Genomic DNA, 13353 nt, shown 5'->3' with positions numbered 1-13353 from the left:
ACGCTACCTCTTCGGGAACAAATTTTTGGGCTATTTGATTTATGAGCAAAACCACGTTACCGCAGAAGCTGCGGCCGCTAAATGTCATAGCAAGAGTGAAAGTAGTCCCATAAAAGTTTTCAAGTATATGGCATTGAAACGTGCGCTACACATGTGGAACAAAACAAAAGAAAACGGAAGTTATTAACAGAAAGATGGAGGCTTGAAGTGATGAGCAGTAGTCGAACAAGGAATGTTGCTGCAGCCAGGTAGGTTTGCGACTAGGTAGCTTGTCTTGCTGAAATGTTCACTGTGCCACAAACAATACGTCGGCGAAACGGGGCTGCGAATGAATGTTAGTTTACACGGGCACCGCGCGGGTACGGCCAGGAAACTTCCCAAAGCAGTGGCACAAGTTAACCCGTCAGGTCACAATTTAGATGAAATTAAACTTCATATTCTACACTCAAACTTACGGTCTCCCAGAGAAAGAAAATATAGGGAGGTTAGACAGGCGTATCTCATCCACAAGTTTGATACACTCCGACTAACAGGTATAAAAGTTTCTAATAGCACAGATACAACCAATAGCCCTTAATTTTTCTGAAGTACTTATCTAATTATTTGCATCTACTATTAGTATTATTTCACAGTCTTACACCTTGTTAGACCAGGGCTGTTCATACTTGCCCACCAATTTATTACTTTTACTTACATATATATTTCTTTGTACTTTCCCACAAGCCGTCCTTTACATATTTACTATCATACGTATACCCAGATTTTCGTTAGCCGCTAATATTTCGTCGAAGTCCTTTCTTTTTTTAATATCTCGACGGTATGTGAGTGCCTTGTACTTTGCTTCCAGTTTCCATTTATACTCTTAACCGAATACAATTTGCTAGAACTCAGTTTCTTTGACTCGGTTTCGTTCTCCACACTTTGTTTCTATCATCATGTACCAAATTTTAGCCGTAGTTTCAGATGTCGATATGCAGCTTTTCTTCGTAACCAATGAAAGGACAATCATTTAAATTGACATATATATTCGATATCACCGACAGTCATTGTCGATGACGTCCGCGTCTTTCTTGCTTCTTTTTTTGGCAGTGAAGATATGTAGATAGCATTCCTTGGTTTCGTTTCATAATTCTCGAGTTAACAAAGCCGGTGACCGGCATACCTGTAGCGGTATAGCTATATGTGCCGACTGATTCTATGTGTAGGCTAGTTCAATGTGCGCTGTACTGTGCTGAGCCGTGTCGGGCATTGACGTAGTTTCCGGGAAACTAAAGTCGGCGGAATACCTCGAGAAAAACCGCTTCTGTTGTAAAATCAAAGCGGAGCTTCAGACCTCTGCGCTGCACCTCGGTATAATACTTTGTGTGTGACGTATCACGACGTAGACATTGTGTTTACGAAAAGTGAAACGCGAATAAGTAAAAACAAACTGCAACTTCTCTTTGTCTCATCACTCTATTTCTTTTCTCGATCCCTCCTTTCTTGCATTCCCCCGTATATTCACAATGTATGGGCCAAATTAGCGCGATCCATGCTTGGAGTCTGACTTTTGGGACAAAATGCGATTTAGCAGCCGGATAAGCAGCGACACTAAATGGCACCCAACTCACCTCATGTATTTAAGTTATTTCTAAAAATTGAAGTTTCCGATTTCACCAGCAGTGCAGAGCAGCTAGGGTTTTCTTCAATCTTTTTTTTTTAATTTGTTTAGCGCGAAGATAAACACGGGATTAAAGGCGCCCCATCATCCCTTTCGCTAATTATAAACAAAGGGTCACTGAAAGCCGAAACGGATAGAGTTAAAGGACAGGAAATAACAACGGCGGGAAAAAAATCACTTGTCTCTCGAGGAAAGGAAACGACGCAACGCACATAGGTATTTTGTACGGCGTCGCGTGACGTCGAAATTTGTAAAATTGCACGCAATAGGAACATGGCAGGTTCCACCGTGCTTAAGTTGTACTTACGATGTTCGCAGTATTGTCCGCGGAAACCATGTGTACATGCACATCGTTCCTTGTAGCATTTTCCTCCGTTCTGGCACGGCTGGCTGCAGGTCTCTTCTATTTCTGCATGACAGCGGGTACAAAATTATAGGAATACGGGCAAAAACACTAGACCAAACGCTTTTCCACACATCTTACTTGCCCAGACCAAGATGGCCCCGTTATTGTTAGCAGCACTGTTAAAGTTGAGACACGCATTTTGAATGCTTAGAGGGTGCGGGGAACAGGGGGCGGCAGAAATCGTGTTGAGAGTCCACATGCTGACACTTTGTACGGGTGTCACATGGCGCACATTTGATAGCGATCGAGCTCGATCCGGATCAAGTTTCACGGTCGCGATTGGCTTTGCTCAATCTGCGGAAGATAACCAATCACGGTCGAGAGTTTCGAACCAAATCGTGCTCGATCGCGATCGAAAGGGGCCGTGTGACACCGGTATTAATTACGATTATAGCGGGAGGTTCGCCATTTAGGATAGGTCTGACGAGGTGTGTGGAGAAGCGCACTTGCGGGTTTTCTCTATATGGTTTATTCAATGCGTGCACTCTGGCTCAGCTGTTAGAAGCATTTACAGTGTTTCGCGTACTCTCTCATTGCATTATTCATGCTGAAATTTATTCCTTACGCGCGTTCGAGCTCTTCGTTCCATCTGCTGCTTCGCGGCACGGTAGAATTAAAATGAACGGCCCATTTCACGCGACATTGTCAATGCTTACGCGTGTCAGTACAGTACGCGTGACTAAATTAGATTTTGTCTCAGCCGCATGCACTGCTGTCATAAACAGCATCAGAACGATACTTGCGTCCTCCAACGTGTTTCCATATTTCTATAGTACTTGGTTCACGTGATCCAATGGCCGGCCTCAGTTCCTGAAGAAATTCTGGTAACTAAATTAAAATAAAATTGTGGAGTTTTACTAGCCAGAACCACGATATAATTATGAGACGTGCCGCAGTGAGGAACGGCGGATTCATTTTGACTACCTAATGTTCTTTAACGTGCACCTAAACCTAAGTATAGGGGCGTTTTTGCATTTCGCACCCGTTGAAATGCGGCCGCCACGACCGGAATCAAATTCGCGACCTCGAGCACAGCATCGCGACATAGCCACTGTGTTGCCGGAATTCTGGGCAATCTGCAGTGGCACAACACGGGAACTAAGGGTGCGCTCTTCGTGATCTGTATATAGTTGCACATGGTATTTTTTCTATCTCCTGTCTACTCTCTCTCCTATACTTCCATTTTGTAATTTACTCCCATTACCACATTCTTATCTGCTGGCTGGCGTCCGCAATTAAGTGTCAGCGATTAAGTTAGACAGTTACATTGCTTAGACAGTTAGACAGTTACATTGATTAAGTTAGACAGTTACAGAATATTTTCCCTACCTCCTTCCTATTCTGATATTAAAGCAACTAAACGCAACTGGACCACCACCACTTCACCAAAGTAATTTACCAATGAATCGGGGAAACATTTGACCTCGATCAACCCAGAGAACAGGCTGAATTTAGGAAAGGATATTCAGGGCTTTCGTGTCATCCATCAAGTAATTGAGAATCTGTAATGCACGACCAACCTGTCTATATGGCTTTCACAGATTACTAAAGTGCGTTTCATTCAGTAGAGATACCAGAGGTAACGAATTATTGCGTAGTCAAAGCATAGAGGAAGCTTGCGTGAATATCTTAGCAACTGTCCATAAAGATTCCACGGCTATTAGTAATTCTTCACAATAAGAGCGTAAAAATACCGATCAAGAAAGGGGTAGGCAAGTAGGCGCGATCACTGTAATGCTATTCAATGCATGCTTAGAAGTATTCAAGTCATTATACTGGGAAGGATTAGGAATGAGGATCAACGGCGAATATCTCAGCAGCCTGCGGTTTCCAGGTGGTATTGTCATGTCCAGCAGTGATGGAGATGGTTTGAAACAAATGATCGATGATCTTAGCCAACAAATTGTAAGAGCATTGACTGAATATTAATATGCAGAAGACAAAGCTAATGTTCAATAGCCCGTCAAGGGAACGAGAATTCGTGATTGGCAGTCAGCCTCTACAACTTGTGCACGAGTTATCTAAGCCAGTTACTCACAGGAGATCCTGATTGTGAGAAGAAAATTAAGAATTTACGGAAGAATAAAAATGAATTAGAGTGCATACCGTAGGAATTATCAAGTCCCAACATGCAGCTTTCGGCTAATCATGAAAGCAAAAGTGCACAATCATTGCATTCCACCGGTACTGCCATTTGGGGCAGAAACAAGGAGGTTAACAAAGAAGCTTGAGAAGAAACTAAGAACCGCGCCACGAGCGATGGAACGTAATATATTAGGCCCAGCCTTAAGAGACGGTAAAACAGCTATAGTGGTGCAGATTTGAGTGCAAACATGAGTGGCTGATATCCTAGTTGACATTAAAGACGAAGAAATGGAGTTGGGCAGGCGATGTAATCCGTAAGGCAGATAACCGGTGCTCTATCACAGTTGCAGATTGGGTGCCAAGAGAAGGGAAGCACAGTCGGGGACGGCGGAGAACAAGGTTTTGTGATGAGATTACGAAATTCGCAGGCATATAAGATGGTGCCAGTTGGCACAAGACATGGGTGATTAGAGATCGCTGGGAGAGGGCTTCGCCCTGCAGTAGACATCATGATGGTGCTGATGATGTGGACTCGGCTGGGCTGCCAAGAAGCAGGCTTGCAGAATTCTTCTTCCACGTGGTCTTGATGTTCAAGCACCGATCCATGCATCGTGTGAACATCCGCAACTAGTGAAACATTAATCTCCACTTCCATCTGACTCCATAGCTTTTGTTCCCCTTGACCATTCATTCTTAAATTTGCGCTTCGGAGATATGTCCCATTTGCATTCCTCTACACTCGACCTGCTTTACGTCCGGCCTGTTCGGAAAGCAACACTATTATTGAATGAATGGCAGACGGCGATTAGCGTTTAAAAAAAATAAAAAATTGGGCTATTGCACAGGCTTCAATTACGGGGTCTCAAGCGTGCCCTTGTGCGCCCGAGTATCCCCGCCGTTATGTGGTGTGAGCTGCGTATCACGCGCGGCGAAAAATTGGTAGAAAAAAAAAGCAGTGAAGAGATTGATACGGCTGGATCCGTTACAGGCATAGGTAGCGGTACAAGGTAGATTGAGAAGTTTTGAGGAAGGGAAAAAAATTCAAGGAGATACATACAAAAATTCCAGAATGAGAAGCATGTTCATCATACCTGATGAACTCAAGTATAGATTAAGTGACTATTTGTCACCGCCCTGTTTCAAAGGGGATGGCACTAACTCATCAGCAGCAGCAGCAGCACCAACTCTCGTACAGTTGCGCAACTACCTGCGTTCGTGTTACGCGGAGAAGCCGGATTCCAGGACACACGAGAGCAATGCAGGAAAAACAGCATGAGGGGACGCGAAGAGCCGAGCGTCCCCTGATCCGTCACTGCGGCCACACAGTGGAGGGGTTCGGGCCAATTTTCACCCCCTAAAATCCTTTAGCGGAAACCTGAATTTCGAAATACTGTCACTGCGGCCGGTACCTCGCACCTAATACCTCGTGCTTAGCAACCGCTGGGCCATCGTGTGGACAACTCTGTTTTTGTTAAATTTGAAAACCATGACTTTGACTCTACTCGTGGTCATATGTGTGGTATGACACACACGTGTAGCCCAAAAATGGAGTTATCACTTTACGCTCATTCATGACCTGTGCGGCATAGGCCACGAACCGGGTGGTAATCTGATAAAAAGGGGGGGGGGAGTAATCAAATATGCGAAAGAAACCGATAATAAATGAAATAAAATAGAGTGTAACAAGGTAATCAGCCTTGCATAAACAGGTATAGTAACATGAACTTAATATCCAAAATGCATAAAGGATAGACGTAAAGAACAAGTTAAATTTTTCCTTATAATAATAATAATAATAATAATAATAATAATAATAATAATAATAATAATAATAATAATAATAATAAGATGGTGAAATTGTCTATTTGCTATTTGAATTTTCTAATTTTCTAATTTATTGAAAGAGAAATAAGTAAATCATGGAAACTGGGAAATATTAATAAGGTAATCTTTTTGTGTCGCAGAGGTAATTATGAATGACTTCGCAGACGTTTCTGTGACTGTAACCTAATACCGATGCTCTAAGCGAGAGTAGAACAGTACTCCCTAAAGGCAGCCCTACTACATTACGAAGCGGAATTTTCAAACATCGCTTTCTTTCAGTAGATAACCGCCGGCGCGATAGTAAAAAGTGACCGATGGATTCCGGTTCATTGTAGAGGTAGCATAAAGGGGATACCGCCAGACCACATCTGTGCAAGTAAAAACTAATTGGTGGAATACGGCAACGCAGCCTTCAAAATGACACTTCAATTCGTCGGTTAGGACACCATGGTCGATTCCAAGAATAATTTAGATGCATAAAGTCCGTAGATTTTTCTAATGAGAGGCTTTTTCTGTCTTCGGTCAAAGTAAACTGCTTATATCTAGCCGCAGTGATATTCGCAGTGTCCGGCAGCACGGATATCACCGGACCACTTAAAGAGGCTCGTGGTAGGGAATCAGCTATGATGAAGCCACACATCGTCAACTAATTTCTCTACTTCGTCTTCCTTCAGGAGATCCGCAGATCCGTCTCCATTACAACCCGCGTAAATAAATTGTGTTAACGTGTATGTTTCCTAGATTATACGAAAAACTTGGAGTACGCTTAAGCTTCGTCTTTGAGAGTGGAACGAGATAGCGTTATTGGACGCTGTTGACGCCGGCACCGACACCGTATTTTCTGCTACATGGGGCCCGATCAAAATGTAGAAAGACTCGGTTTTCAACATTCCCCTCAATGTTGCCTAGAACCAAAGAGGTTGAAAAAAAGGATCTTTACAGCGAAATTAGCCATCTTAAACACGAAGGAGGAGAACAGAAGGTGTTTCATATATTACACAAGTCCCTGATGTCTCTTCGTGCCTTGAGTAAGATGGCGGCGGCCTGGATTCACTTTCGAAGCAGCCTTGCCACTTCAGAATTTTTTTTTCAACCTGCTTGCCTAGAACCAAAGTACAGCGAAACACCATCAGAATTGGAGGACGCTTAAGCTTCGCCTTTAAGAGTGGAACGCGTTAGGATTCTAAGATCCCTGGCTGCTTATCAGGCTTTTTTCTCGTATATTCAAATTACAATCCGACGCTATCGCGTCTGTAGGTTGTGGTTAAGTCGTATTTCACAGTTTTTCTGACGAATTTTACTTTGAGAAATTCAATTTTTATTCACTAACGCCTTGCGCCACGCGAAGGGCCGTCCGATCGGGGTGGTTCGGGATGATGTTGTTCGGCATGATTATTTCCGAGAGACGCCGATGCTTACTCCTAGTATTTACCAGACTGGAGCCATTGCCGAAAATATGATACCCAAATCGAATTCTAAGGCGTCGCATTAGTTATTTCCTTCGCCAGCGCGCAGCGCAAGTCGTCAGCCGTGAGACAGGTCCGTTTCGTGCTTCTCCCAGGTAGAAACGCGGCTGCCTCGACGAATGTCGCGCACGTGCCCGCGGCACGGTATGAAAATCAATCAATCAATCAATCAATCAATCAATCAATTTAAAGGGAAAATTATTGCAGAGATATTTGGATCGATAGCCTAAATGGCTAGTGACCGGTCCAATTCAAAAACTATACTAGCAATAATGTGCAAACTGTTACTGGTAATTTATCAATTGGCGATTATACATCCGCAGTATACGGGCACGTGACATGTACCTTTTGGAGCAGTTAATCGACGGGGGGAAGGAGGGGGGGGGGGGTTAATATTTTACCTTTTCCCGGTGGCCGTTTTTCAACACATTAGTTGTCGTTCGGCGCAAGACGCGCCTATACATTGTATGCAAAAATTACTCAATGTTGTCGTGGATTTTATAGCGAAGGGGTCTGTCTAATCAGGTTGCGCGCGCCACGTGAACGCTGATGCACATTTATAAAATGCAAGCGAGCACGAGCGATCATCCTGCAATTTCACCATCCTGAAATGTACCGTGATATGTGCATAACTAGCGGACTCAGTTGGCCCTTGAATTTATATTTCGACGACCGACGACTATGCTTGCCGCTATCGTTGTGCTTTTACGGCTGTTTGTGCGGGCTCAAGTTCGTCCAATAAAGAGTTAAATTCTGCATGACAGTGTTTGCTTCTTCGCTTTCACGACAACGCGACCATATCAGGTGTGAACAGAGTATGCACATCATTTCGGACGACTTCCTTAAGCTTCATTCAATGACCCTGCTAAGCTCGGAGACTTACCATCGTGTTTTCCCTTGGCAGATTTCCTGAAAAAAAAATAGAAAAATAAATGGAAATCTTGTAAGGACGATGTACGTGCAGAAGTGCATGCTAGCTTGTTCTTACAGCGTGTAGATTTTCGTATTCGAAGGTGTTAGCCGTGTAAAACGGGTGCACACTACGTGAAGATTAAATAATAAAAAAGGAACGTTTCCCGGCGTATTTTCGCAGTACAAAAATGGGCATGGCCTCGATATATTTGATTCAGTCCAAGAGTGGAAGTGGCGGGAGCCATTTCCAGCATCGGGCTTTGTCTAATGGTAAGGATATCCCACTATGTTAATTGGTGCGACGTATTGACAAGGATACCTCTGTCTGAGCATCTTAATCATATATCATTGATACAAGTCAAATTATTTGCAGTTCCACACCCTCGCCTACCCACTGATGTCTTACTATTTCCATGGTAACTACGATGAAATACTGTTTAACCAGAAACCATGAAAATACCAAAGCAACTTTTTTTTTAATTCCAGAAATGCTACTGCCTAATGATCATCGAAATATCTCCCAACAAAAGAGCATGCGCTTCAGCGCTTTTCTTTCCGCCTCTGTGACGCTTGTAAAGCAATGGCTTCCAATGACGCATACGAACCCGCAATCCCTATACTTTCGGCTTCGTTGCTCAAATCCGAAACTATATACGTGCTCATCTTGAGCGACTCCTCAATCTGCGACAGCTGCTTACCTGAAGAACCGGTATTTTTCTTCCGCGAGAACCCCGAGCAGTGGCAGCACGATCAGCAGCCAGCAAAGGCATGCCCTGCCGTAGGGCGCGAACATCACACTGCCGCTCAATCTCTCAACCTCTTCCAAAAACGCTACGACCGAATCCAGCAGCGGCTACCGTCGAGTCCGCATGCCACCGAGGACCGTGGGTGTGTAGTATCTGTCGCAAGCCTCGAACCACGCCGACGATGCAACCCGAGTCGCGTTGCGGCCGCCGAAAGAGACGACGGTCCCCAAAGATAGCACCCGCTTGGTCCCCCCCTTGTCAACGGACTGCGGGAGCAGCAGAGCTATAGAGCAAGAGCTAGCTCGCCGAGAAAGCAACGCTGTGACGGACGAGATGCGGAGATATATGGCGCATCATCCGCCGCGGATATGCCGTCGCCGCTGCCAGCGTCGCGATATCCTGGACGGCGCGCAGGCCCGCGCGACGGTGAGCCGCCGGAAGCGCACCTCCCCTCCTGCGGAGAGAAGACCGGGGTGACCTCCTCGGAAGCCAGATACCGCAGCCAGCAGCAGCCTGGCGTCGGCGCTTCTCCGGCATTGCCTCAGAGCCGACAGATCGCAGGAAGACGAGCTCACCACCGCGGCGTGCAATTCGCGGATACCAGTGAATGCATGTGCATGCCAACGGCGCGAGAGATGATCCGTATTGTCAGCTCACAAAGGGTTGTATAGGGTTCGTCGACGTGACCTTGAAGGGTACAAACTTTTATATGCTGACGTCATGGGGAGCCAATGTCTCTTAAAGCCGGATTCGTTGCTTATGTGTAAGAAAAGCAGTCTATAGTGATGCTGTGTCTTGCTCGCACTGTTCTCTTATCTTCGCTTGAACGGTTCCGGACGCAAGACCGGAATTCCGAAAGGTGTGGCTGACGCTCACGCTAGGCGCGCGCAGACAGGCCTTTGAATATCTTTGTGGGTCTGCGGCAGGAATTATTCGAGATTTCTGTATTTCGACGGTGTCATGGAAATTTGGAGCTGGGGGAAAAGGGGGCGGGGGACTGTGTATAAATCGCTGCTCCTTGTCAGTTGTACAATCGCCGGCATATGCATCGCGAACTACAACAGCACAATTCACTCCAAATTCCTGCTTAGTTGTGTTACTAATTAGAATACACGTACGCAGAAGAGTGCCACTTTTACGATCACGCTCTTCATTCGCATAATTAACAAGATAGTTTCATTCAGCTTGTGTCAATCACCTGGAAAGAGAGAGATAAAAAAAGTATTTATATCTTGTGACGCCCCGTCCGCATGGCCGTTACAGATAGCATCAGCATAAAGATGCCGGTGCATGGTGAGGTGCGTTGCGTGGCGAGAATGCGGGGAAACGATGCGATGCCAGAGCGTTAGTTGTGTGTCCCGTGGAGCCTTGGTCCAGCATACCTAAGTAGACGGCTGGGTGTTCTGGTATAGAAAGGGGATGAACGTGCTCGGGGGAAGGTCCAGTAGGTGCGGAGAGCGTCGGGGTGACCCTAACACACCTGACAAAATGGCCGGCCTGGACGGCCATTTGTCTGATGCAGCCGTATGCATACACGCATACGGTACTGATTTATCGTTAGTTCTACTGGCTGTAAAATTTTTAGGGATTCCGCGGTGAAGCTTCGGAACTTACTTATATTTGGCGTGTTCCAGAAAAATGACGGCGAAATGGACTACTCCTTTAAAGCTTTCTACTTTTTGTACTACTTTCTAGGAGATCTACATTTTTTTTTCAATAGTTTTCAATATATGACTGCGAAAGCGCGATCCACTTTCACTGCACACGAGATACGAGTGGTATGCGTCTTTGTATATTTTTTTTTTCGTTTTTTAACTAATGTATAGTCCCAAATATACTGAACACTTCAAGCTTCAGTTACCAGATGTTATCTGAAGCCCTTCCAGAAATGGTTTGAAGGCTTTAACAGGGCATCTTTTTAACATTTACGGTGTTCAATATTACCTGTACACCGTGTGATTTTTCAGGACATGCACAGCACCAGTTCATTGTATAATGTTATTGCTTCGCAGATGATACGTTGTGCAACTAACAAGAAGGACTGGACCCGTGTTGACAAAAACTCTTTTAAAATACCTCTTTTGCCAGCATAAGAAATCTACTGATTTCTAAAAACTTTTCATGCAAGAATGTACTACTATTTTAGTGCAATTAGCATTATTAGGGTACTTCACGCAATTTCCGGGGGCTAACGGCGTATCCGCCTACGTATCTATCTTTTTCTATAACCGTTTTCCTGTTAAACTGGGTCACTGGGTAATTCATGCATGGTCGAAGGGTGGAGTGGGGCTTCTGTGCTGGGAGAACAGGGTTCGAAATCAACCATTCGGACCAACTTGGGTCAGTGGTTATGTGTATCTATGTAACGCCCTTCAACAACCCCTTTCACGCCGACATGGGTCACTGGATAGGGAACTGGGTACCTGGCATTGGGTATGTACCGCTTTTCAATGAATTTCTTTGACGCCGACTTAGAGCACTCGTTATGTGCCATTGGGTATGCGCCGTTTACAAGCGAATGTTGTTATAACTCACACATTTCGGTGGCGTCCATGTACGCAAAAAACTATCATCATCGGCATTGGCTCGAGCGTTGTCGTATTCTTCCGCAGCTGGCTCGTTGGCGCCCCTTGGTTTGCCCTCATGCTCGTGCTCGGCACGCGCTCGTGCCACTGCTCCCGCATTCGTCGTCCTGGTCTGCTTCCACAGCTGGCTGCGTTGCCGCTAATCATTGCAGCGTAGAATTTCACTTCTCTTCTGTCGTCGTAATGGGGAGACCGTGTTTACGGGGGTACGAGCCGTTGCTTAAGACGGTATGAGCCATTCATTGTCTTACGTAACGGACAGATTTAATTTTGAAGCAATTTTATGGGAATCCATCGAGAATGAACGCGCTCAGAAAGGGCTCGTCGTCGACGTGCCGATTCTAGCGTGAGGGCTTCCGAAGCCCAGGCGAACGTCAGCGAAGAGCCGCGGACCCCGAGTTGAAGGAGCGCGATATTGAGGCCAAACGTCAGCGTCGTCTAGCCCTCCAGGGACCCGACAACGGTGGTGCATGCCTCGGTCACGGATTTATGCACCCCCCCCCCCAACACTCACCCCCCAGGAGGATCTGGAGAGCCCCCAAAATTATTCCGGACCAACCCCCCCTCCCCTCTTTCAGACAGGCACTCATCTTGGATGCACTGTGGTAATCGCTTTAAAAATATTGACTCTTTGCGGAGGTGGATGCTACGCAGCCTTAATTTTCAGGCCCAATTTTGATGTTCAGCGCGCAGAGGACAATGCTACACTGCGACCTGCAGGGAGCGGAGAATCCTTGAGGTCGCGGTAGACGCTTGCGCGTGCATGAGGTGCGATATTAATGTTTGGTCTTTCTGTTTTTTTTTTTTTCATTTTTAAGCCAACGTATACTCGTATGCACAATACGTACAGTACGAACACTAACCCTGTGCTTAGTTGTAAAATTTACAATGTGGCACATTGCTCTCGTTATCGTTAAGCTCCGAACGACTAGACTGGGGAATGAGTAGAACTTACAAATGGTATCCTGGAGAGCTGGCTTCATAACAAGCACTGCTAATGCTTGCGTGCGAGGTCGAGAGAAAAAGAATGTTCCCTGCTTTGTCATCAGCTGCAATGAAGATACTGCTTCTTCCCGTAGAAATTGCGGCCGTTGAAGGAAGCTTTTCCACCATGAACAGGCTGTGAACAACAGATAGATGTCACATGACGCCGGCCCATGTCGACGCGCTGATGAAAATTTCTATCGAAGCTCCAAGTAGATGTAGATGTAGAGCCTTGGAGTTACTGGCACATACCCAAGTATCCCCAATATTAGGAACGTAACAGACGAAGAAAAGGATGAATATTTGCCGTTTGTGGACCAAGCCTACATGAAAACAAAAATATTAACTTCTAATTTTAAGACAATATGCCATGAAAATTGATATTAACGATTAGAATTCACTTCATGTCTCATTTTTAAATAAGAAAATTCTATTTAAGTATTCTTCCCTCTTCTACCCACTGTCGCCCGATTCATGGCCAATCCCCTGTAGTGGGAAGTGATATACACATTTGCACCAAACCAAACCAAACCTATATGATGTGAATCACGAAACCACGTCGGGTATTGTAGATACGTGCGGGGTCACACAGTGCAATTGTGTAGTTTGTGTAGTCCCAGCTTTATTATTATTATTATTTTGTGAATGTGGCAGCCACGGTTGGCCTATTACTTGGATATTGTAT

At 45.2% G+C, this 13353-nt stretch overlaps 1 protein-coding gene across 1 annotated transcript in view; it reads right to left on the bottom strand.

Moving 5' to 3' along the window:
• LOC119440490 (hemocytin-like) overlaps positions 1-9391 on the bottom strand; it is a 122921-nt gene extending 113530 nt beyond the window's left edge. The window contains exons 1-3 of the mRNA XM_049662939.1: positions 9052-9391; positions 8325-8350; positions 1968-2069 (exon numbers count right to left, since the gene is read on the bottom strand). Of these exons, the coding sequence (XP_049518896.1) occupies positions 1968-2069; positions 8325-8350; positions 9052-9146 (223 nt within the window). The 5' untranslated portion in view covers positions 9147-9391. The remainder of the gene's footprint in view (positions 1-1967; positions 2070-8324; positions 8351-9051) is intronic.
• Between the last annotated feature and the right edge of the window lie 3962 nt (positions 9392-13353).

This window comes from Dermacentor silvarum, chromosome 2 (genome assembly GCF_013339745.2).
Source record: "Dermacentor silvarum isolate Dsil-2018 chromosome 2, BIME_Dsil_1.4, whole genome shotgun sequence".
NCBI lineage: Eukaryota > Metazoa > Arthropoda > Arachnida > Ixodida > Ixodidae > Dermacentor > Dermacentor silvarum.
This window is presented reverse-complemented; position numbering and strand designations above follow the sequence as displayed.